Below are 22,161 nucleotides of genomic sequence, written 5' to 3' on the forward strand. Positions count from 1 at the left end.
GACTACAAGCGTGATTTTCTTTAACCTGGAAAAAATATAGATTTACACCATGCAGAAAATATGACTGGAATTGTAATATATTGCCCTACACTGGCTGACGGAGTTGAAGCACATGGAGTCGAACCTGGTTGCAACCAGCTATGTTCTAGCTTGAACCCTAGACTGCTGTTTAACCACGGTAACAAACTATTTTATTTATTGCTGGCCAACATTTTTCTGTTTTTGTTTTTATCAGCCTGCATATCGAGGTCAATGGCTCAAGGGTATGTTTGTGTGACCAAACAGATTGTTTTTAGGGCTTGTGTAGTTAAGTCACGCTCCAGAATCCTTCTGCAAAACACACACCAACCTTCACCTTGAAGTTGACAGTGTCAACACGGTTGAAGTAGGGCAGTCAGGACAAAGACTGTCAGGTTTATGTTCAAGCCATTTAACTGGAAAGGTTGGACTTTCATATTGTCTAATTCAGTCCTCCGCACTCCTTGCACATGTATCCGCGTAAGTCAAGTTCTGCATGCATCAAACTGAAAGAGTAGGTTAAGTGAATTCCTGGAAATGTAGGAAACATGAACACACACCATATTGCCAACAATATTTGCTCAACCTGCCTTGACTCAGATATGAAATTTACATGACATCCCGTTGCTAATCCATGTTTTAGTAGGAAATAGGCCCATCCTCTGCAACTATAACATCTGAAACTTCTGGAAAGGCTTTCTGCAACGTGTAAGAGTGCATTTATGGGAATTAATGACAATTTTTCCAAAAGGACATTTGTGAGGTTGGACACTGATTGAACCAGAAGACCTAGCTAAGTCTCCCCTCTAATTTATCCAAGTGCTCTATCGGGTTGAGGTCAGGATTGTGCGTATCAGTCAAGGTCATCCACGTCAGACTCTCATCCATGTCTTTGTGAACCTTGATTTGTGCAGACATGTTGGAACAGGAAGGGGCCATCTACAAACTGTTCCCACAAATATGGAACTGTCCAAATTATTAGCCCCTGAGCTCCACTGAAAGGAATAAATTCTTCAGAAAACAAAAAGATTGGGGATTACCCCTTCCTGTTCCAGTATGTCTGTGCACCAGAGCACAAATCAGGCACATTCAAGACAGACGAGTTTGATGAACTTGAGTGGCATGCACGGACTCCTGCCTTCAACTTGACCTTCGGGTTGGTTTTGAGTGGACAGTCGGCCAGGCTTTCTTGTCCAGCATCAATATCAGACCTCACAAATATGCTCCTGGAAAAATGTGCAAAAATTCCCCAAAACTCACTCCAAAGCCTCCCCACATACATTGAAGCTGTTAAAACTGCAAAGGGTAGACCAACATCTTAAACCACATGGATTTGAAATGGGATACCACTTAAAATCACATGGGAGTCACAGCAGGTGACCAAATACTTTTGGCAATATAGTGTATTTCAACTACTTTTGAAAATGCTCCACGGTTAGGTACTTCTCGGCATACATCAAATGTATTTTTTAGAAGCACCTAACAGTTGAGTTGAGATACAGATGAGTGAATGTTGTGTTCTACGTGTATTTTTTTTTAATTAGAAATCACACTCCAGATGTTCTTCAAAAATGTCATTGTTTTGGTACTCAAAATGTAATTATTTTATTTAGAAAAATATGCTCTCAACCATTAGGAATAACCACACATCCAGACACACTCAATAGAATCATTTTTACTTCTTTTCATCTACACCTCATCCAGGGAGGTTTGTGCACCCTTCAATAATTTGTATGTGGAAAAAAAAATAGTGAAACACTCGAATTTGACATTCAAAAGAACCGAGGATCAGCTGGTTCTTTGTCACATTATGTTTTATGTAGTAGTGAGGCCATGTTTCTTCCAGGGTAAAGTTGTCTCTCTGTTCTGATTGTACTTTGTAAGCCTGAGTAGCAGCAACTCAGCAAGTATCCTTTAAACTTAAGACCTCAGGGTTAGCATCAAATGGAATTTACAGATGAATAACGCAATTAAGTTGAACCTTACCTGGTTGGTCATAAATGACAAACATTCACATTGATATTAAAGGTTAGTTATTAGTGGAAAAATTTTGTACATATGCTAAGTAACCAGTGGTGCTCTTAATAGATTTCCCAAAAACAAATTAAATTACCTGCACAAATCGTAATTGTTAAATGATGTCCCAACATCATCGTCTCTACAAAATATCATTTTGGGTGACCTAAAACGTTCAAGTTGCTTTCCATAAAGTCTGCTGAATACAGTGGACACATTTCGCTTTTTTTTTTTTTAACCATATTACCGCAGGGGAACATTGTTCTACAAATGCTATAAGAAAGTCAAAACACATAAATCAAATGTTTACACTTGATTCCTCGGTCGCTCATATTCCCTGCCGAATGGTAAATCGTTAATGTGTTTTGTGTTGGGGAGTAAACTAAAGGAATGATTTCCACATGGGCTTCACAGTCGAGAGGTTTCGGGTTCCAATCTTGGTTTGGGCTCGCCTGTGTGGTGTTTTGCCTGGACTTGTATTTTAGCTTAAGGGAACATGTGTACATATTTGTCTCAAATGAACAGGGGGAAAATTAAATGGCCTTAAGTGTTTCTCATACTGTATGCTTAAAGACGGGTTTTAAGAGAATGGTCACATCAGGTAGCCCTGCTGTCTAATGAGAGCCAATGAAGGATACAACTGGACTGTCACTGCATAGAGGAATAAGAAACAAAGCAGAAACACTCGGGACGATGAAGCCTATTATTTTCACAAGAGGTGCCAGTATGCACAATCTGTACTTTAGTACAACTACAGGTACTTGGGAAGTTTTGTAAGTCAAAATACTAAGTCAACTCTAAAAGTGAAAAAGTATGGAATCTGAGGCGTAGTCCATTTCAGTAAAAAAAAAAAAAAAAAGTTTTTTTTAATGACAGGAGCTATATAAAAAAAAAACATTTGACGCATTCTTTTACAGATTGCTAACGTTCACTCTACTTTTACCCTAAACATTGTTTGAAATGTAAAACAAAAAAAAAAATTGAAAATTTTTCAGGATTGTTTGAACAGTTCATAATTTTTTTTGGCTGGCATGCGCAACGAATACATCAACAATTCGATTATGTTTCCTCCATCTATTCTGCCTTATTAGTCTTAAAATCTCGATAGATTTTTTACTAGAATGGATAAATCGGTTTCCAATTACGCCATATTGTGTCAGAGGTCAGAGACCACAGGTGATAGGTGAAGCGTGAAGTTTTTTTCTATCGTTAATTTATCCGATTGGTCACAGGGGTTTGGTGACGTCATTTAAACCTATCCATTGTTTTAGGGCTCTACGCATTTTAAGTTCGTGTCGTCATCCGAGGAGCTTGAAAAAGTAATAAGCCTTTTGATTAAAAAAAAGTACAGTCAGTTGATTTTTTTTTTTAAAACGAAGGGACGTAAAAGATCAACAGAGAAATACGCAATTAAAAATGCATTACCTGAAAATCTACTTCAATAGTTACGAATTAAATTTGCACATCGTTACCTCCCACCACTGACATTGGCAAAAATTAAGAAAATGTTTCACACTGAAATTTTTATCCTGGAAGAGCTGCGACAGGCGGAAGTGACGTACGGGGGCGACAGCTTTTTCCGGCCTCTTTTCGTCGAGGCTCCGCTAGCGGTCAGGTTGGTACACGTTTCCTCCAATAATTCTTTGTCTATATATTTGTAGATATTGAAATACACATTATTTGGGCAAAATGAACATCTTATTTGTTTTAGCACGGTGTTAACAAAGTCAATACTGACAAAAGTGTACAGCCGTACAGAGCTATGGCTGGACTAGTTTCCACACTAGCAGTCAGCATGTGGAGAGGCCGCTGGTCGAAGTAGTGTTAGCTTTAGCTACCTATGCTACAAACCTCAAATCAAACCACGCCGGCTTTGTAATAAGGCTTTCAACTGTGTCATACAATACGTAGAGCAACGGTGACAAAGTTACGTACGCGGGGGTCGCTAACTACGCGCGTGAGTTGAGGCTCCCTACTACCGGGTTGTTGGAAAATTTAGCTGCATCGCGTCCGAGGTCAGCGCTAACATTTCTCCTCACTTGTGACACTCCTTAGCCTGCCAACATGCAGATCTTCGTGAAGACACTGACTGGCAAGACCATCACCCTCGAGGTCGAGCCCAGTGACACCATCGAAAATGTCAAGGCAAAGATCCAAGATAAAGAAGGTGAGCACGTACCCTTGAAGAACTACGAAGAAGTAATTTATCAACAAGTGCAACACTTTTTCATGATCCACTTGACTATTTGGTGTGCAGGAATCCCCCCTGATCAGCAGCGTCTGATCTTCGCTGGCAAACAGTTGGAAGATGGACGCACTCTCTCTGACTACAACATTCAGAAAGGTAACTGAGGACCCAAAGCTGTACTCCAAAAGATGAACATTTCTTGCCGAACTGTATGACAAGTTGTATTTTATAGCACGTAAAGTGATAAAATGAGGTCACTGGAGCCAGTTTACAGATTGGAAATTGTTGAAAAGGGTTCTTGACTGACAGCAAGTTGTTTCTCACCGTGCTCCAATAGAATCCACTCTTCATCTGGTCCTGCGTCTCCGCGGTGGCATCATCGAGCCTTCCCTCAGACAGCTGGCTCAGAAATACAACTGCGACAAGATGATCTGCCGCAAGTAGGTTTTGAAAAGCTTTTTTACCCCCGCAGTCAATTCCCTCCTATGGTAATTGTAATATGTCTGCCCCAAGATGTTTATCAGGTTTTGTTTTCAAAGTGACTTGTTCCCTTGCGTCTCAGGTGCTATGCCCGTCTGCACCCACGTGCTGTCAACTGCCGCAAGAAGAAGTGTGGACACACCAACAACCTTCGCCCTAAAAAGAAGCTGAAGTAGACATTTGTACCAGTATCAACTGTGCGTGCCACATTGCTAAATAAATTCAAGAAAACTCCCGTTGATTAGTGTCATTCATCCACTGGATCCCTTTTTTTTCATTTATTTTTAAAGATGACAAGTTTGAAAATATTTTTCTTCGGAAAAGTTTTAGGTCAGGTCTATTTTGCAACAGTTTACTGTACACCTCAGGCTTGAAGCTTAACTTTGTTGATGGCAACGCTTTTGCTAGGTGATCACTCTTTTGTTTATAGTTCAAAATGTACACTTACAAGTACAGTGCCTTGTGAAAGTATTCAGCCCCCTTGAACTTTTCAACCTTTTGCCACATTTCAGGCTTTAATTTAAGATTTTTTTTTTTTGCCAAGAATCAAAAAGTTGGACACAATTGTGAAGTGGAATGAAATATATTGGATATTTTAAACTTTTTTTTTTTAACAAAAACCTGAAAAGTGGGGTGTGCAATATTATTTGGCCCCCTTGCATTAATACTTTCTAGCACCACTATTTGCTGCAATTACAGCTGCAAGTCGCTTGGGGTATGTTTTGCACATCAAGAGACTGAAGTTCTTTCGCATTATTCCTTGAAAAAACAACTCGAGCTCAGTGAGGTTGGATGGAGAACGTTTGTGAACAGCAGCCTTCAGCTCTGCCCACAGATTCTCGATTGGATTCAGGTCTGGACTTTGAGTTGGCCATTGTAGCAACTGAATATGTTTGTGAGCCATTCCATTGTAGATTTGGCTTTATGTTTCGGATCATTGTCTGTTGGAAGATAAATCTCCATCCCAGTCTCAGGTCTTTTGCAGACTCCAACAGGTTTTCTTCCAGAATGGTCCTGTATTTTGCTCCATTAATTTTGTTTTTCATTTGTTAAAAAAGTTAAAAATATCTAATAAATTCCATTCAACTACACGATTGTGTCCCACAAGTTGTTGATTCTTGAAAAAAACTGAAAATTTAGTCTTTATGTTTGAAGCCTGACATGTGCCAAGATTGAAAAGTTCAAGGGGGTTGAATACTTTTGCAAGGCACTGTATGTCTAAAGTACAGTATTAAATCATTGATAGAAAGTTACAGCATCTGCACACATGCCAAATGACCAGTGAGAATACACTTGTTAAAGTATTTTAATTCACAACTTTTACAAATATAATTCACTGTCACATACAAATGTCTTCAAATCCAGTCATGACAAATCCGCATTGTAGCATAATGTGCCACTTTTTATTTTTGATCTACCAATACTTAGAACAGTATTTAAAGAGATACACAAGGTCAAATCAGTAGATTTCAGTTTAATGCAGTTATGAAAGTCACCTTTTTTATGTAGGTACTTTAGTTACAATTAAGATGGTAACACTTTTTTTTCTGTTGTTTCAAAGAGGTCTTACTGCAGTGGGTAAATAAAGTAAATGAGTCTATAATTTCTCAGTCTAGTCTCGTGTCATGACAGTGTAAACATCATCCACAAAGTAAAATGTGAGGTGAAGTCAAGCTTGGGTGTTTCATGAGCAAATGAACCTGTGAAATTGCGCAATAATATTCCTGTGACCATAAGGTGCAGTTCTATATAATACAGTACTTATTGGGGGGGGAGAAATAGGTAATGTCACAAGTGTAAATGACTGGTCCCCAAAAAAAAAAATAGTTGTTAGCTTTTAGGTAATGAGATGACGGATAAAAGTGTCAGTTTAGTTTTGTGCTGTTAAGTGTTTGGCAGTAGCTGTGCTGCACAGGTTGGGGTGTGCAGCCATTTTGTTTTTTAGGGACGGGTGGGGGATGCAGTTGTAGACATATATATATGTATTTTTTTAATCGGGCTCACAATTAAAATTATGAAACTATAAATGTTATCGCTAATTCAAGAAGGCTTGCAAGTGGCTGCTGAGGTCACATCAAGCTGACAAATTATAGTGGAAGGTGTTAATAAGGCCGACGCCCATGCAATGTTATGGGTGAATTCCACTACAGATCATTTAAGCCAATAACAAAAAACTTTTCCATTAAGCGGGTAAATAAGTAAATTCTAGATTTTGCGAGAACTGTGCTTAATACCATTTAAAGTAATTTAACAGCGTCGTGAAGCAACCTGCGCCTATTTGTACCTAGATTACTTTCAAATGAAAACTGCATACCTGATCCGTAGGTACAAAGCAAAGAATCGAATTCGCATCAATTTCACAGAGCTGACCGGCGAGTCCGTTAAGTACCCATTTAGTAAACTACCAAAGTTGTGCTTGTTATATTCAACGTTGTGCACGCAAACGCGATTCCTAAACAGTTTCACATCACTCGCTACTGCAAAGATCCCGCAGTGCTCTCAGCTCAATGGCTTCTCTGGACAAATCTTGTACCGGGTGTTGTTAACGCTAAACTGGAACGTCGCAATACTGACATGTAAAGCAAAATCAAACTTGGCACTAGCATTGATGAAGTGCAGCTCGGGTTGGATCTCGACATCAGGGTGCAAGGCAACGTCTCGAGCGAAGAGACGAGAGCGGGGGAAGGAGGAAAGCTGCCAGCCTCGAGCTTCAATTTGGCAGCATCTCACCTGCCGCGTGGCCATCGTGGCTGCGAGTAACACCATCGATCGACATGAATAATAGAATAAGTGGAGAGAAGAGCAGTCGACGCAAAGGGAGGAAATGATGCATGTTGGTGATCCACGGACGGCTCAAAGGATTCCGGATCAGACTGTGGCTGACTTGTAAATTAGGCCTTCTTCTTCTTTTTTTTTTTTTTTTTTTTTTTTTTTTAATTTCATTCATCGTTTCCCTGACCTCGTGCCAACTAGGTGATTCTCCAAAAGAAATCATGGCTAATACACTCATTTTAAAGTTCATAAAACCAAATATTGTCGTAGGCCTGAAATGCTTTTAAAAACAATCGCCCAAATTCAAAGTTTTTGCTACAAATAGTTGCTTTTGCAAAAATGTCAAATCCTTTATTATTGGTATTAATCATCCATCCATTTGCTTAGCTGCTTATCGTCACGCGGGTCACGGGAGTACTGTAGCCTGTCCGGGCTATCAACGGGCAGGAGGCAGGGTACACCCTGAACTGGTTGCCAGTCAATCGGAGGACACGTAGAGACAGACAACAATCGCACTCACTATCACACCTCGGGGCAATTTAGAGTGTCCAATTAATGTTGCATGTTTTTGGCATGTGGGAGGAAACTGGAGTGCCAACCCGGAGAAAGCCCACGCGGGCACGGAGAGAACATGCAAACTTCACACAGGGGGGGCCGGGATCGAACCAGCTGAGCCGTCATGGCGCCCTATTGGTATAATGTCAAATAAAATGTGTACAATATGTGAGGCCGTCAATAAACTCTTTTTCTGAATGTTACACTAAGCAGTGAACAGTTTTATGGCACTAAAGTTTGTTCTTACAATTGCTCGTTTGTAGCCACTCGATAAATTTGTTTGCCATGTTCATGTTGTAATATTCAGGACAGATACTTTATTTTGCGTAATGCACCAATGAGAGGTTTTCGTCTTTCTCGTACTCACAAAGATCTAAACTGTGGTGTCTGTAAAATCCAAACGAGATCAGAGTAGAGAAAATGTGCCTTGACTGTGGAGATCCACCCCCGCCTGCAGTTGGGACTACTTATCGACAAGGTTTGCCAGACTTTGTCTCAAGTCATTCAGATCGCAAATTTTGACATCGAGGGCCTCGAGGAAATGCCGGACCTCCACTTCTGCCTTCTCCTGTTCCTCTCTGCTGGAGGCCAGCGTCTTTTCAGTGCTGTCAATTTGACATTCCAGCTCCGTGTTTCGTCTCTCAAGGTCCTGCAAATACACGAGCAATCATGAATTGAGAATTCTTTCACCAAAGGTACATTACACCCTGCAAGTGAGGTGCATGAACTTTGGTGCATCCATCAATCCATTTATTTATTTACTGGACCAAACCAGTCAATGGACTGATCGTTCAGTTTCATCCTCATGAAGTATTCAAACCGAACTGCTGATGCAGTGCACCAGATCCGCTACTCTGAACATTGCCTTTGTCAATAAAGTCCAGGCCAACAAGATGGATCACAACTGCCCAACTGATTGGTCTTCATGACAGTACAAAATAATGAAAATACAGTTGTTAAATACATTTTTCCACATACAAGACATGCAAAAATCAACTTTCAGTTTGTGCTTAAAAGTCAGTCCATTCTTTACTTCTTATCATGCACCACACTTGGGAAACGTACCGGCACTACTCAAATTGTTCGAGGCTACGTTATTTGCAGCTCTTCATCGGGTTTTAATGCGGGTTCAAATTTGCAACTGAGGTCTTTATGAAACAGCTCGGCGTGGTGAATTCCCAATGAACACATTATGAAACGGGCACAAAGACAGCAGAGGTTAAGCATGAAGAAACATAAATGAAAACTGACACCGGGGCTAAAAATGACAAAACACCTAATCAAGGCTAAGCAGTACGCGTTGGCCGTAATTCCTGCATTCAGATGGAAAAGTAATTTGCTCTGTCCTTGAAGTCCAAAGACTTACAACGAACAGAGCAACTGCATTTTTATTAGTTTAATGACTTGTTTGTTGTGGAGCCATTTAATGCAAATATGACTGGATTCATCCATCCATTTTCAATGTCGCTTGTCATCATTAGGGTCATGGATAATTGGAGTTTATCTTGGCTGACTTTGGTGCACTCTGGTCTTGGAACAATTCACACACATATTAAGACCTACGGACAAATTATAGACTTCACTAAACCTAACATGCCTGTTTTTTTGGAACTCAAGAGGAAGTTAGAGTACCAAAAAACAAAACACAAGGAAGACACGCTGACTCCATACAAAGATAGAAAAGTCACATCTACTGACTGTCAAGTCATTTTCCATTCATTTTCAAGAGCACTGACCCTGCTTAGGGTCGTAGTTGTGCCGGAGCCTATCCTAGCTGACGTCTGGCATAAGACAGACGACAGTACTCCCTGAACTGGTCCCTACAGTGTTATTGTTTAACCGGTTCTAGGATGTGCTGAAACCCTCGAGACGTGTTAAAAACAGCTCAGAAAACTTTTGGACAGGTCAAATTTAAAAAATTGGAAGACACTGTACCAACTATCCACCAATTCATTTTTGAGGCGCTCATCCTCTTAAGAGTTGCGGGAGTGTCAGAGCCTATCCCACATATCTTTGGGCAGGATGTGGAGCACACCCTGAACTGGTTGCCAGCCAATTGCAGGGCACATAGCAAGTCACACTTACATTCACCCCTAAGGGCAATTTAGGTTCCTCAATTAACATCCCATACATGCATTTGCCGAGGGGAGAACACGCGTGGGTTTTCTCCGAGCACTCCGGCTTCCTCCCACATCCCAAAAACATGCAACATTAATTGGACACTCTAAATTGCCCCTCGGCGTGATTGTGAATGTGGCTGTTTGTCTGTATGTGCCCTGCGATTGGCTGGCAACCAGCTCAGGGTGTCCCCCGCCTCCTACCCGTTGACAGCTGGGATAGGCTCCAGCACACATACATGAGGATAAGCGGCAAAAGAAAATGGAAGGATGGGTGTTATTATTATACATAATTTAAGTTTGGGTCGAAGGGACCAACCCATTTTTTAATTGAGGTATTCAGTCGAAAAAGTTTGTAAAAGCTTGGGTCAGCTGCCTGCCTATTGCAGTTCCTCTCTGCGCCAGCGGAGGCCAGTACTGTTCCGCAAAAACAACACATAGTGTAACTACAGTATCGTTGCAAGAAGAAGTCCAGGGTTCACCCTGGACTTTTGGCTGCCCCAGATTCACCTGGGATAGACTCCAGTTCTCCTGCGAACTTTCCGGTGCAACATGTGCCAAATACGTTTGCGTGTCGGTCAAAGGTTCTGGGCTAGAATCTCAGCTCTTTGCTTTCTCTCTGGACTATCAATTGTCCTCCTTGTGGATGCGTGGGTCCTTTTCTCCTCCAACTCCCACTGTAGCATCAACGCGTCGATGGAAAAATCCAAATAAAGCACAAATTATTAGAACATAGTGTTGCTTGAACTACTCCATTTTCCGGCATGATTGCTTTCTAATCAGGTGGCTGACGAGGAGATAAAGAGTTTTTAACCTTCACTGCAGGAAACGGTGGGCTTTGTAAAAAATAAAATAAAATAAATAAAACAAGCTTCAAGTCAAAACACTCCGTTTAGTCCTTTTGTTCCGGCAAAACATGCTGTTCCCATTAACGGTCAAGTGCAATGTGACACAACCTGGCCAAAGAGGTGAGAAATAACTATAATGATAATGATATCGCTTACTTGGAGTCTCTGTATGGCCTCTTCTCTCTCCCTCTCCAACTCACCCACATCAGTTTTCTTGCTCTGTAGACTGTGGATCTCCTTGAAATAGTTACATCAGAACGTCACATGGGAATCCTCGTCACTGTTAATAATTAGCATCACTGTATTTTTGGTCTTGTTCTTTGGCTTATAAAACAAGTCATTTACCACAAATCAGGACATTTTAAAGTTTAGCTTCTGTTATCAACCTTCTTTATCTGATGAGACAGATATTGTAATGTTAACGACAAAGTAAAAAAAAAAAAAAAAGGAATTATGGAAATCAATAGACTTTTCTATGATATTCTTTATAAAGGGTCTGTAAATACTATAAATATTATAGTCAGTATATGGGTTTGATCGGCAGTCGAGCTGGGGCCAAATATGATTTGCTACATTATTTTGGGTCCCTACCACAGCACATCAAATATGTTTGACTTTGACTGAAATTATTTTATTTTTCCCAAATTAACACATTGAACAGCAGTATTTATATGTTTGCTATAATCTTCCATTATTTTGTTTTTACAACAAAATAAGCCCTTAAAAAACATTTTTAATACATTTAATGGACGATTGTGTATATATAATCTGATATGGTGCTTATGCATTTATGATTTTCAGTCGTAATAGTTGCCTGAGGGAATGCGTAAATATGACGAGGCCCCTGATAATCAGTTTAACAGCTGATTTTGGATGATCGTGGTAATTGTTCAAATAGTGGATTCTTTAAGTGTTGTCACAACTTTAGAGCTATGTATTCACGTTTCCAAGCCATATTTTGCCCCCTTTTTTTTTTAGTGATCCCATATTTGTTTCTTATGAATACTGTAAATCAAATTACTCTGATTAGAATCAAATAGGCATTTAAGTGAAATATTCCCAATAGGCTTTCGCTCTTCTCACTTCTTCCAATGTCCGCCATATTATCCACACAAGGTCTTTAACCATGCAACTAAATTATCTCCAGTCTCATTTTTCATTTAGTCATGTTTAGTAACCCGACATCTCACAGATCACCCGAGTTTCACCACAGCAATACATCAACCTCTAGAAAATTACATTTGGTTGGAACTTTCACAATGAACGTGAAATTAGGATATTGGGCAAAATATGCATGGAGGGAGGGAGGGAGGTTTGTGTCTTATATTGTACCTGGTCTTTGGCACTAAGCAGGGCTTCCAGCTCCTCCAGTGAGCGGCTAAGCTCCTCTTTATCAGTGTGAGCAGCAGCAGCAGGATGGCCAAGCTGCGCCTCCAACTCTGCCACCTACAACACAAACATGGTGAGAATTATTAAAACACATTTCATCACTGCGATATTGCAAAACATGCCTGCACAACCGCTGTATTGTTTTCCATTTACCAGTTAATATGCCCTTTTTACTAGTTGTCACAGTGCATAAAGTTGACCTGAGGTTTAAAAGTAATGTCAACTATGTGACATTTTTCACGAACCTAATGCGCCATAGTAATAATAATAGTAATAATATAAATATTATAAATAATAATAATAGTAATTTGGTGGGACAGAGGCGGCATGGTTGCCTCACAATTCTGAGGACCCGGGTTCGATCCCGGCCCTGCCTGTGTGGAGTTTGCACATTCTCCCCGTGCCTGGGTGGGTTTTCTCTGGGCCCTCCGGTTTCCTCCCACATCTCAAAAACATGCAATTTGAATTGGACACTCTAAATTGCCTTTAAGTGTGATTGGGAGTACAAATGACTGTTTGTTTCTATGTGCCCTTCAATTGGCTGGCAACCACTTCAGGTAGTACCCTGCCTCCTGCCCGTTGACAGATAGGCTCCAGCACTCTCTGTGACTCTCGTGGGGATAAGCGGGAAAGAAAATGGATGGATGGATGGTGGGACAGATAATTTTTCTTTTCCAAATTTGGCTCAGTTTAAACTTTAGCTGTTGTGATATCATTCATATGCAACACTAAACAAAATGTGGCACAACAAAGCACCGAATGAAATAATACTTAAGCAGAGCTGCCAACCTATAAAAATTCGATTTCAGAACAAAGTCCATATTAGTCTGAATTTCCATATTTAAAAATTTTTCTCAGGAACATTTTTGGGAGAAAGTCATAATCATAACTTAATAAATTACGACTTTGATGTTTGTCATATTAATGTTTTTATGACAATCTTGTAATGGTGGATGCAGTTGATGTACCAGTGTGTGAGAGTTTGATGTGCCATCATCAAAAATATCTGTTTCTATTGATTAATTAACCTTTGTTTTCAGTCTTGGTAACAAAAAAAAAATGAAGGACCTAACTGGACCATCCACCAACATCAACCAGATTCACGGCTACAGTGTCCTTGCGCACGACAATGACACCTTCAAATACTCCCCAGTGACTTATGTTGCCCCCTGCGCCAATGCATTCAACTAACAAGTGTGTGTGTGTGCGTGCGTGTGTGTGCACGCACTGTGATGGATATAATGCAGGGAAAAAAATGTGGGCATAGATGCATGCAAGAAGATTCTATTGTATATAAATAGGGACTGGTCTGTCAATTGAAAACAAGTACAGTGAGCCTTGCGTTTGTGTGAAAATTGGGATTTTTTTGGGGTTGTTTCAACACTTTGGGATGGGGACTCATGCCCTAGATGAATCATGTAAATTCTCTTGATCCTTTCTGCCCCTGGTTGTCTGACTGACAGGAGTCACAGCTATGAAACATCAAATTTGACATTGAGAACACTTATATAAGTTACTTTCTGTATCCCAGCCACTTTTATTTTTTTTTAAAACATATATATGGGAAAAGACAACAAAAAGTGAGCTCTTATGTTAACAACTGTGTGTATGCATGATGTAAACTTTAGGGTTCACTATGCTTCCCATTATCAAGCATGGCTCAGTGCCTCTACAGTGATATTATGGGGAAATCAATATAGAATTTCAACAGTTTTAAATAACCACGCACACATTTTCCATTACAAAAGAGTTAACTGAAGATAATGACAGCTATATAATGACCGAGCATTTATGAAGCTTTGCAGCGCAGGTTGTAAAATGAGTGTGGGAAATCCGACAGACCTGGACAAAGCTACCCAACCGGCTTGCAGAGATAAGAGGAAAACAATTCAGAATCTGTCCATGACTCATGACTAATTTTTCACTACTGCAAATTGATGATTCATAAAATGCAGCCACCATTGCTTGCCTACTGAATGGCGACAAAGATGAATGACACTAACGCATGTGTGACACTGTACAAGTGTACAACAGGAAAATAGAGAGGCCGCTGGGTCAATTTTGACAGTTTGTCAAAAGCAGGCTTTTTTATACAGTCATGACTTGAAATACTGACACGTGCCAATATTATTGGAGCACAACTACACACACTATATATTCATATACCTTTCAGTGACAGGGCACAAACTTTTACATACTATGGAGTATTGCTATATATTGTGTGCCCCTTGCTCGAGTAGTGTGTTAACACACTGTACAGAAAGTGTTTACCGTATCTGTTGGTCTGTCACAAAGGCCAAAATAAAGACCACAGTACTAATAAGTACTGTTTTTTTATTTTTATTTTTTTATTGCTACTGCTGCAAAATAAGCATAAAAGAGTCAAAGGTACATACAAGGATATCTACACCCACGTTTACGACTGTGAGATTTAGTTCTCTTGGTAGTGATTGAGCTCCAGATGGCTGTAGGAAAAATTGTTGGGACCTCATCTGTTTTTAGCCTTTACCTCCATCTCCAAAGCTTTCTGCTAAGTCTTTCTCAAAACACAGCAAAAAGTTTAGAATTCTTGCTAGGCGAGTCAACCACGCTTCTTCCCCGTCGATTAATTTTCCCTATCCAGTGGTCACATATCCGCTTTTCACTTCCTTTTTCTTGCCACTGCCTGAACCCTTTGTACACCAAATGCCCAACAATAAACCATGGTGGCATCACGAAATCATGCGAAACTAATATACAAAGACAGGAACAACAGCGCCAAATAAACGGGCTTTTTGGTTCATGTAACGTCACAGTACCGGATAGACCCGAAGTCCGGAAGGCGCTGGATGTAAAAGGCAGAAGCTGCATTGTGCATCATACTTATCGACTAAAGTGCTGCATATCTGCACCAAAATCACTTCAAAATGGCAGACGTGATTTGTAAAGGGGAGCTAGTTAGGAAAAAATGTAACATCTCTATCCTCTGACCTTTAAGTACCTCTTTGCTAGATGTTTTTTAATGTTAACCTTTTGTCACACATTGCTTTCTGTTAGTTGTCCTTTTCCCATTAGCGTGGTATCTTTGTTTAGTAGTCTGTTAACCTTTTTCTTCTGTTATGTTGCTTTGGGTTCCAAATATTTGCATTTGATGCAGCCCTAACAAAAGGGAACACAGTGATCCCTATTAAACTGACAGTCAACAAGGATAGTAGAAAAAATAGGACAGAATGCTTTGCCAAAAACACTCAGCTGACACTTGATTAGGTACTGCATTTGCATTTTTTGTCAATATTGTGTGGCGCAGTTCCACACTACTGCAAACTACAACCACAATAAAAATCTGTAAGTTAACCTGTATATGGAGAATGTTTTTGAACAGCGCTTATATTGTACCTCATTAGATTATGCAGCAACATCATATACCATATAAAAATGTACTGTATATACATAAAATGTACCCCTCGTTCCATAAAACCATGAAAAAAAATGTAACAAGGGAAAAGGGTCCGTGGAGCCTTAACAGTAATTTATCATGTTCGTCTAAGTGGGGCAGAGAGGGGAAAGGAAGGGAAACTGGACAGTATGGTGTGTCTGCCCTCCCCCATGCCAAACCCTGGAGGCCTGCTCTAGTTCCAACCACCTGGTTGACTTTGCGGCAGAGAGCGTGAGTCTCTTTTTGAGGGGTAACCTTCACCTGGACTCCTGCTGATGGAGGAACCTGCAGTATAGCACTAAACATGGGGAGGGTTTCATAATTAGTGATGATCGTTTTTGCCGAAGGCCGGTTGTTGCTTCGCCCCATTTAATCACCATGAAGACGGTTGTTTTGATTGAACGAGGCCACATTGTTAGCTTCTTGAATTAAAGATGAAACGGTAGTCCTGGAATTACCACAGGTACCTGTCAACAGAACTATCCAGAGAAACGAGGGGCAGGATATAAAAAAATGCAGTTGGGAAGGAGGGAATGTCTGTGTAGGGATTTTACTGATTCACTTACAGTATGTGCATATTAACTGTGAAATGGTTCTCTAAAGTAGGGATTCCCAGCTTTTATTGAGCCAAGGCCAAAATCTTCCATCCAGTTTCATCGCCGCTTATCCTCACAAGGGTCACGGGAGTTCTGGAGCCTGCCCCAGCTGTCAACAGGCAGGAGGCAGGGTACACCCTGAACTGGTTGCCAGCCAATCGCAGGGCACATCGAGACAGACAACAGTCGTATTCACAATCACACCTGTTATCACTCACAGCTAAAATAAAAATATGACTACCTCTAGCAAAGAGATTTTATTTTCATTGGATTGGGTTTGTCTATTTGTTGTTATACTGTTGATATTTTATGGATAATCAACCAGATTTTTTAATGAGGAAGAAGCTACTATTGAAATGTTATCTCCCATGATGTTTATGGGATAATATGAAAAATGACCAACATCATATATCCCTCATTTATTATGGATGAAATTGCAAAAGCATCCTCCCATCCGTTTTTGTAAACCGCTTTTCCTCATCAGGGTCAAAGGTGAGGTGAAGCCTATCCCAGCTGACTTTGGGACGAACGGGTACCCCACTTCTGCCGATCGCGGGGAACTCCTGGACAGTAACTATTCACATTCACACTTAGACATACATCCATCCAGTTTCTTAGCCGCTTATCCTCACAAGGGTCGCGGGGAGTGCTGGAGCCTATCCGAGCTGTGAAGGGGCAGGAGGCGGGTTACACACTGCCTGAACTGGTTGCCAGCCAATCGCAGGGCACATCGAGACAGACAACAGTCACACTCAATATCACACCGAGGGGCAATTTAGAATGTCCAATTAATGTCGCGTGTTTTTGGGATGTGGGAGGAAACCGGAGTGCCTGGAGAAAACCCACGCAGGCACAGTGAGAACATGCAACTCCACATAGGGAGGGCTTGGATTGAACCCAGGTTCTCAGAACTGTGAGTTCAACGTGTTCCAGTTGTGCCACCGGCCCAAATCTTATATTTGAAGAATCTCTAGGAAGTCTCACAAAAAGTGGATATACAAGTTATACACTTGTCCCGTTAGGGGTCGCCACAGCGTGTTATCTTGTTTGGCACAGTTTTACGCCCGATGCCCTTCCTGACGCAACCCCTCTGCATTTCATGCCACGAAATAGAAGAGCCTTTATTTGTTCTGTCTGTCTATGCTATAGATAGATGAAAAAAGATATATATATATATATATTTAGTATATAAATAATATTTTGACCAATGAAATAAAATATGATAATTTCCTGCAGCACACCAGAGCTCTCACGGCACACTGGTTGGGAGCCACCGCTGTAAAGAATGCAGCGCAGTTCTACCATATTGTAATTCAAAAGAAAGATTAAAATATTAATACCTTTGACAATGTGAATTGTGATGTTTGGTAAAAATCTTGGTTGTATCGCAACACAGTGTGAATGTGTACCTCATCTTCAGTATATTATAGGAGTCAGTGTATGCTGTGTACAGACAAGTGAAAATAACTAAGGATGACTGAGAATGTTTGTTGAAACAACAAAAAGACAGAAACCACAAACAAAAAGTACTAACCCTGCACAAATAACACTTAATACTCTTCACTAGCAACGTCTGGAAGAACAGAAGAAAGACTACATGTAGAAATTGCAGTACTGTGCAAAAAACCCCAACATATTTGCTGGGGGAAGTGGGGTGGGGGCTGGGGGGGGAGACTTCTCAAAGTGGATAGACCACTCTTTTTAACCAGCTCTAGCCTGGTGAAAAAAATGGTGCTGGCAACTCCGTGGTCAGCCATGTTTGAAGCCATTTTCACACTGAGGCTGAAGCGGTGTAAACAATCATCATCGCTAGGCCTGTCAGTAATTACTCCATTGACTTATCGTTTGAGAAGCTAAAATGGACACGATAGTTTTTTTGGACTTGATAGGTTTTCATTGTTGCGGGGAGATGGGGTGCAGATCACACAGTGAGCAGATAAGACTCGGATGGGCTGTGTCATCAGCCGCGAGTGGGCTCATGGAATGCCGACTGACTGGTACACACTTCCCGGTGTCAGGTCTGTCCAATCGTCCACAGATCCACACAGTAAGGGAAAGTTAACCGTTTGAGGTTAACTTGTGAGCTAACAAGCTCGCCTAGGAGCTAACGAGTTAAACTCAACAGCTCGCTCCAATGGGGTGATGTCATTTAAACTGACATGAAAACACCAAAGGTATGAAAAAAAACATTGTAGGGGGTTGTCTGGTGGATCCTCCAGACCCCCGCGGACATTTTCTTAACACAAATCAAGCAATCTGGAAGACTATAATAATTTTCAACTGTTTACATGAGGCGATATATTACGATTGTGTGTGTGTGTACATGATGTGCACTTCATTTAATCGTAACAGTCATGTGACATGCACGCTTTACCGTGAACGTCACCTCATTTATCAAGATGGAGATCCGTCGTCTATCCAGCACAGGAGTTGAGATTGTTTTTATTTTTTAAAAATCCTTGATAAAAACAAGGTAAGTAGTTAAAAATAAGATCTCAATCACATACGAGCTCCGTTGGGAGCCGCCAAGTGTATGTCGCGCATAAATTATGATGTCATCATGCATTTACGTTGAGGCAAAAGATACACTGACAGAGCTCTGAATGGCGAAAATTTACTTCTGAAAAGTTTGGCAAAAGGAATAGTCCGCCACTATGGAACTGAATGAAAATCCATTTAGATTTGGACTGTTTATTTTGATTAAGGTTTTTATCTGGAGCCTCTTCATTCAGTTTTGGCTTCTAAACCGATAAGCTGAATAGAAGGGTCCGTAAACCAGGCTGGTCTTGCAGCTCTTTAGTCTTTATTTCAGACCGAGGAGGATACATAATGCAGAGTTAAGAAAAGCTATTTAATAGAGAAATAGAAAGAGAGAAAGAGATTATGACTGGGCAGGCCTTATTTTTCACAATTGCAGAGGCATTACGAAACAATAATAGCATTGTTTATTGTCATAGTATCGTGAAGCCTAGTTATTGGAATTGACCCCTCCGTGGATATTGCGCAATCCGTGTCACTGACCAATCAGAGGCCAGAGATCTGCATAGACCAAAGCCCGTTTTTGCTCCCGCCATTTTCTCTGACAACATTGAATGGTCCAGTATAGGTTTAGTTAGCGTTTTATCTCGTTTTTGGGTTATTTAACAAAAAATACGGTTAAGAGGTGTAGTCACGGACTTTGTAATAGTGACGACAGGTATCCTGAAAGGCTAGTTGGTGGAGTTTGATTCGTACCCTTTCCAAAACCGAAGACCCAGTACGAAAAATGCCTTCGATGGATCAAACTTTGTGGAAGACCGCATCATCAACTAAATCCATCTAATATCAACCGGAAAAGATATGTTTGCACGAAGGTATGCCCTATATTTGATTTTCAATACATGTCTCGTATAAATGAATTCGAAGTTCTTCGCTAGCTTAACACTGCTGCGTGTGAACGATTGACACACTTATTCTTTGTTGAGCGATATTTAGCGATGATCGGACTGCACAAACATATTGATTTCTTGCTGTCTCGCGACCGAACCTTAACCAGACTGTGTTTGCACGAAGATATGCCCTAAATTTGATTTTTAATCCACGTCTCGTATAAATTAATGAGACGTTCTCCGCTAGCATAAAACTGCTACGTGTGAACGACTGACACACTTATTCTTTGTTGAGCGATATTTAGCGATGATCAGACTGCACAAACGTATTGATTTCTTGCTGGCTCGCGACCGAAGCTTAACCAGACTGTGTTTGCACGAAGATATGCCCTAAATTAGATTTTTAATCCACGTCTCGTATAAATGAATGAGACGTTCATCGCTAGCATAACACTGCTACGTGTGAACGATTGACACACTTATTCTTTGTTGATCGATATTTAGCGATGATCGGACTGTACAAACGTATTGATTTCTTGCTGGCTCGCGGCCAGAAGCTTAACCAGACTGTGTTTGCACGAAGATATGCCCTAAATTTGATTTTTAATCCACATCTCGTATAAATGAATGAGACGTTCTCCGCTCGCATAACATTGCTACGTGTGAATGATTGAATGAAATCAGAAGCATGGCGTCTCTCTCAGTTAAGAATGTATTGTATTTAGAATCTATAATATATCTTTGATTTGAATGAAATCAAAAGCATGGAGTCTGTCTCATTCAGAATGTATTGTATTGTATTTGCCATTTTTACCGTTTGTCTTACGTCAGTGCACGTGGCGTGACGTCACTTCAGGGGACGTGGTTAAGTGCCCTGTACGGAGGGGTCAATTGGTCAGTAGAGTCCGAATCCATGCTGTAGGTTAATGTACAAAGTATATGCATGCCTCTTGTTGAAAGTTATTGAGGAATTTCATGTTGTGCTTTACTGCCATCTTGTGGGATCTGTAAGCAATTATAAACCTTTTGAAGGACCGTCAGTTACTTGCGAGTTATCAATATTGACACACAGCGAGTGTGACTTGCAGAAATGCAGCACACCGGAAAAGTCAAAATGAATTTTACTGCACAATTTGAGATCAATTGTGGCAGGAGAAATGAAAGCTTCAATACAGCAGCTCACTTAATAGTCGAAAGGGTCAGGGTTTGAGGATAGGGAAGTTGGCCAAAGTGACACAACATTCCGTAATCCAGAGACAGCAGGCCATGAATGCTCAAATCTCATTGTTTAATGTTGTTTAAATCCGTGATGCACAGCAAGCAGAATGGGGAGACTCACAGTTCTAGTAGAATCCCCAATAGCCACAGGGACACGAATGTGCAACCTTAACGCAGAACTCTCACTGGGTCATGTCGTAGTATCTTGTTTGTATCACTGTTAATACTCCTAGTATTACACAACTGCATCCTCAACATGCCTTAAATAGGAAAGTGTAGCTGACTCTGGGTAGTAGCATCTGATTGGCTGCCTATTAGAACGTGATTCGCAGATAGACTAGTTGTCTGTCATGGCAGACTGACAGAAGAAATGGGCGACTGTACAGAATATTGACAGCAGGACTCATCCCTATCCTCCGCAGTTAATGGGGAAACATACCAACAATACAACATCACCACTAGAGGACTCAAAACATTCAGCTCCATGCCATTTTCATTTCAAGGGACAGTTTAATAAAGCTTTATCATTTGCCCACCTGCTCTCTAAGGCGATCAGTCTCCTCCTGGTATTCAGCCAACTGCTGCTTCCATTGCTCCACGCTGCCGTTGGCTTCCTGTAGTGCTGCCACCAGCTTGGCGTTACTGTCCTGTAAGGTGAAGAGCTCTGCCTCTAGGTTGATTTCACACACAGACCTGGGGCAGAGAAAGTGATTTTTGGCAGGAACAGTCTGTCTTTCTCTACGTCTAACACAGACACACACGCACAAACAAACGTATTTAAGTGGTCAGCCTCCAGCTGACCTCAAACTCATTCATCCAGTTATTTTGAGACAACCCTGACAACCTGTTTGTAAAGTGAACAACTATACTTACAGCTTTCAGAAATATATTTTCATTTAGCTATTAAACTCATTGGTCCCTGATTGGGCTGTTGTGTGTTTTCTTTTTTTTTTTTTAGGTGGGGACAAACTAAATAATAAATTACATATGTTTTGAACAATCTGCTGAGTGCATTTGGAACACCTGAATTTCACTTTTGCGGACTCACTAAGGGATTATCTTACCCTGAATACTACTGTAAATGAAGCAACCCGACAACTTTGAGTTTGTCTTGTGCAAGGCACATTCAGTCTGTGCAAAGCACCATTTGATCCTATTATATCATTTGTTCCGCTTTGAAA

At 40.7% G+C, this 22,161-nt stretch overlaps 2 protein-coding genes across 3 annotated transcripts in view; one reads left to right on the top strand and one right to left on the bottom strand.

Moving 5' to 3' along the window:
• Window positions 1–3,559: 3,559 nt before the first annotated feature.
• On the top strand, window positions 3,560–4,938 carry uba52 (ubiquitin A-52 residue ribosomal protein fusion product 1). 2 transcript variants are annotated; one of them, XM_061824186.1, is made up of 5 exons: window positions 3,560–3,649; window positions 4,090–4,201; window positions 4,292–4,378; window positions 4,560–4,662; window positions 4,785–4,938. In XM_061824186.1, exons 2-5 carry the CDS (start codon window positions 4,099–4,101, stop codon window positions 4,876–4,878), a joined length of 387 nt encoding a protein of 128 aa, XP_061680170.1. In that variant the 5' UTR covers window positions 3,560–3,649; window positions 4,090–4,098; the 3' UTR covers window positions 4,879–4,938. The 2 variants fall into 2 exon arrangements, with proteins under 2 accessions (XP_061680170.1, XP_061680171.1); XM_061824187.1 differs by lacking the exon at window positions 3,560–3,649 and adding an exon at window positions 3,665–3,991.
• A 3,383-nt stretch (window positions 4,939–8,321) lies between these two features.
• Window positions 8,322–22,161, bottom strand: part of homer3b (homer scaffold protein 3b) — a 43,655-nt gene continuing 29,815 nt past the window's right edge. Inside the window, exons 6-9 of the mRNA XM_061824185.1 lie at window positions 21,517–21,673; window positions 12,327–12,440; window positions 11,151–11,231; window positions 8,322–8,678 (exon numbers count right to left, since the gene is read on the bottom strand). Coding sequence (XP_061680169.1) covers window positions 8,493–8,678; window positions 11,151–11,231; window positions 12,327–12,440; window positions 21,517–21,673 — 538 coding nt within the window. The 3' untranslated portion in view covers window positions 8,322–8,492. The remainder of the gene's footprint in view (window positions 8,679–11,150; window positions 11,232–12,326; window positions 12,441–21,516; window positions 21,674–22,161) is intronic.

Source organism: Syngnathoides biaculeatus, chromosome 7, assembly GCF_019802595.1.
Source record: "Syngnathoides biaculeatus isolate LvHL_M chromosome 7, ASM1980259v1, whole genome shotgun sequence".
NCBI classification, from domain to species: domain Eukaryota; kingdom Metazoa; phylum Chordata; class Actinopteri; order Syngnathiformes; family Syngnathidae; genus Syngnathoides; species Syngnathoides biaculeatus.

Excerpts from the sequence above, each read along its gene's own strand:
- uba52 (XM_061824186.1), top strand. The coding sequence starts at position 4,099 with ATGCAGATCTTCGTGAAGACACTGACTGGCAAGACCATCACCCTCGAG. Across the intron at positions 4,379-4,559 it reads TGACTACAACATTCAGAAAG|AATCCACTCTTCATCTGGTC; the intron begins GTAACTGAGGAC and ends GTGCTCCAATAG. Across the intron at positions 4,663-4,784 it reads GACAAGATGATCTGCCGCAA|GTGCTATGCCCGTCTGCACC; the intron begins GTAGGTTTTGAA and ends CTTGCGTCTCAG.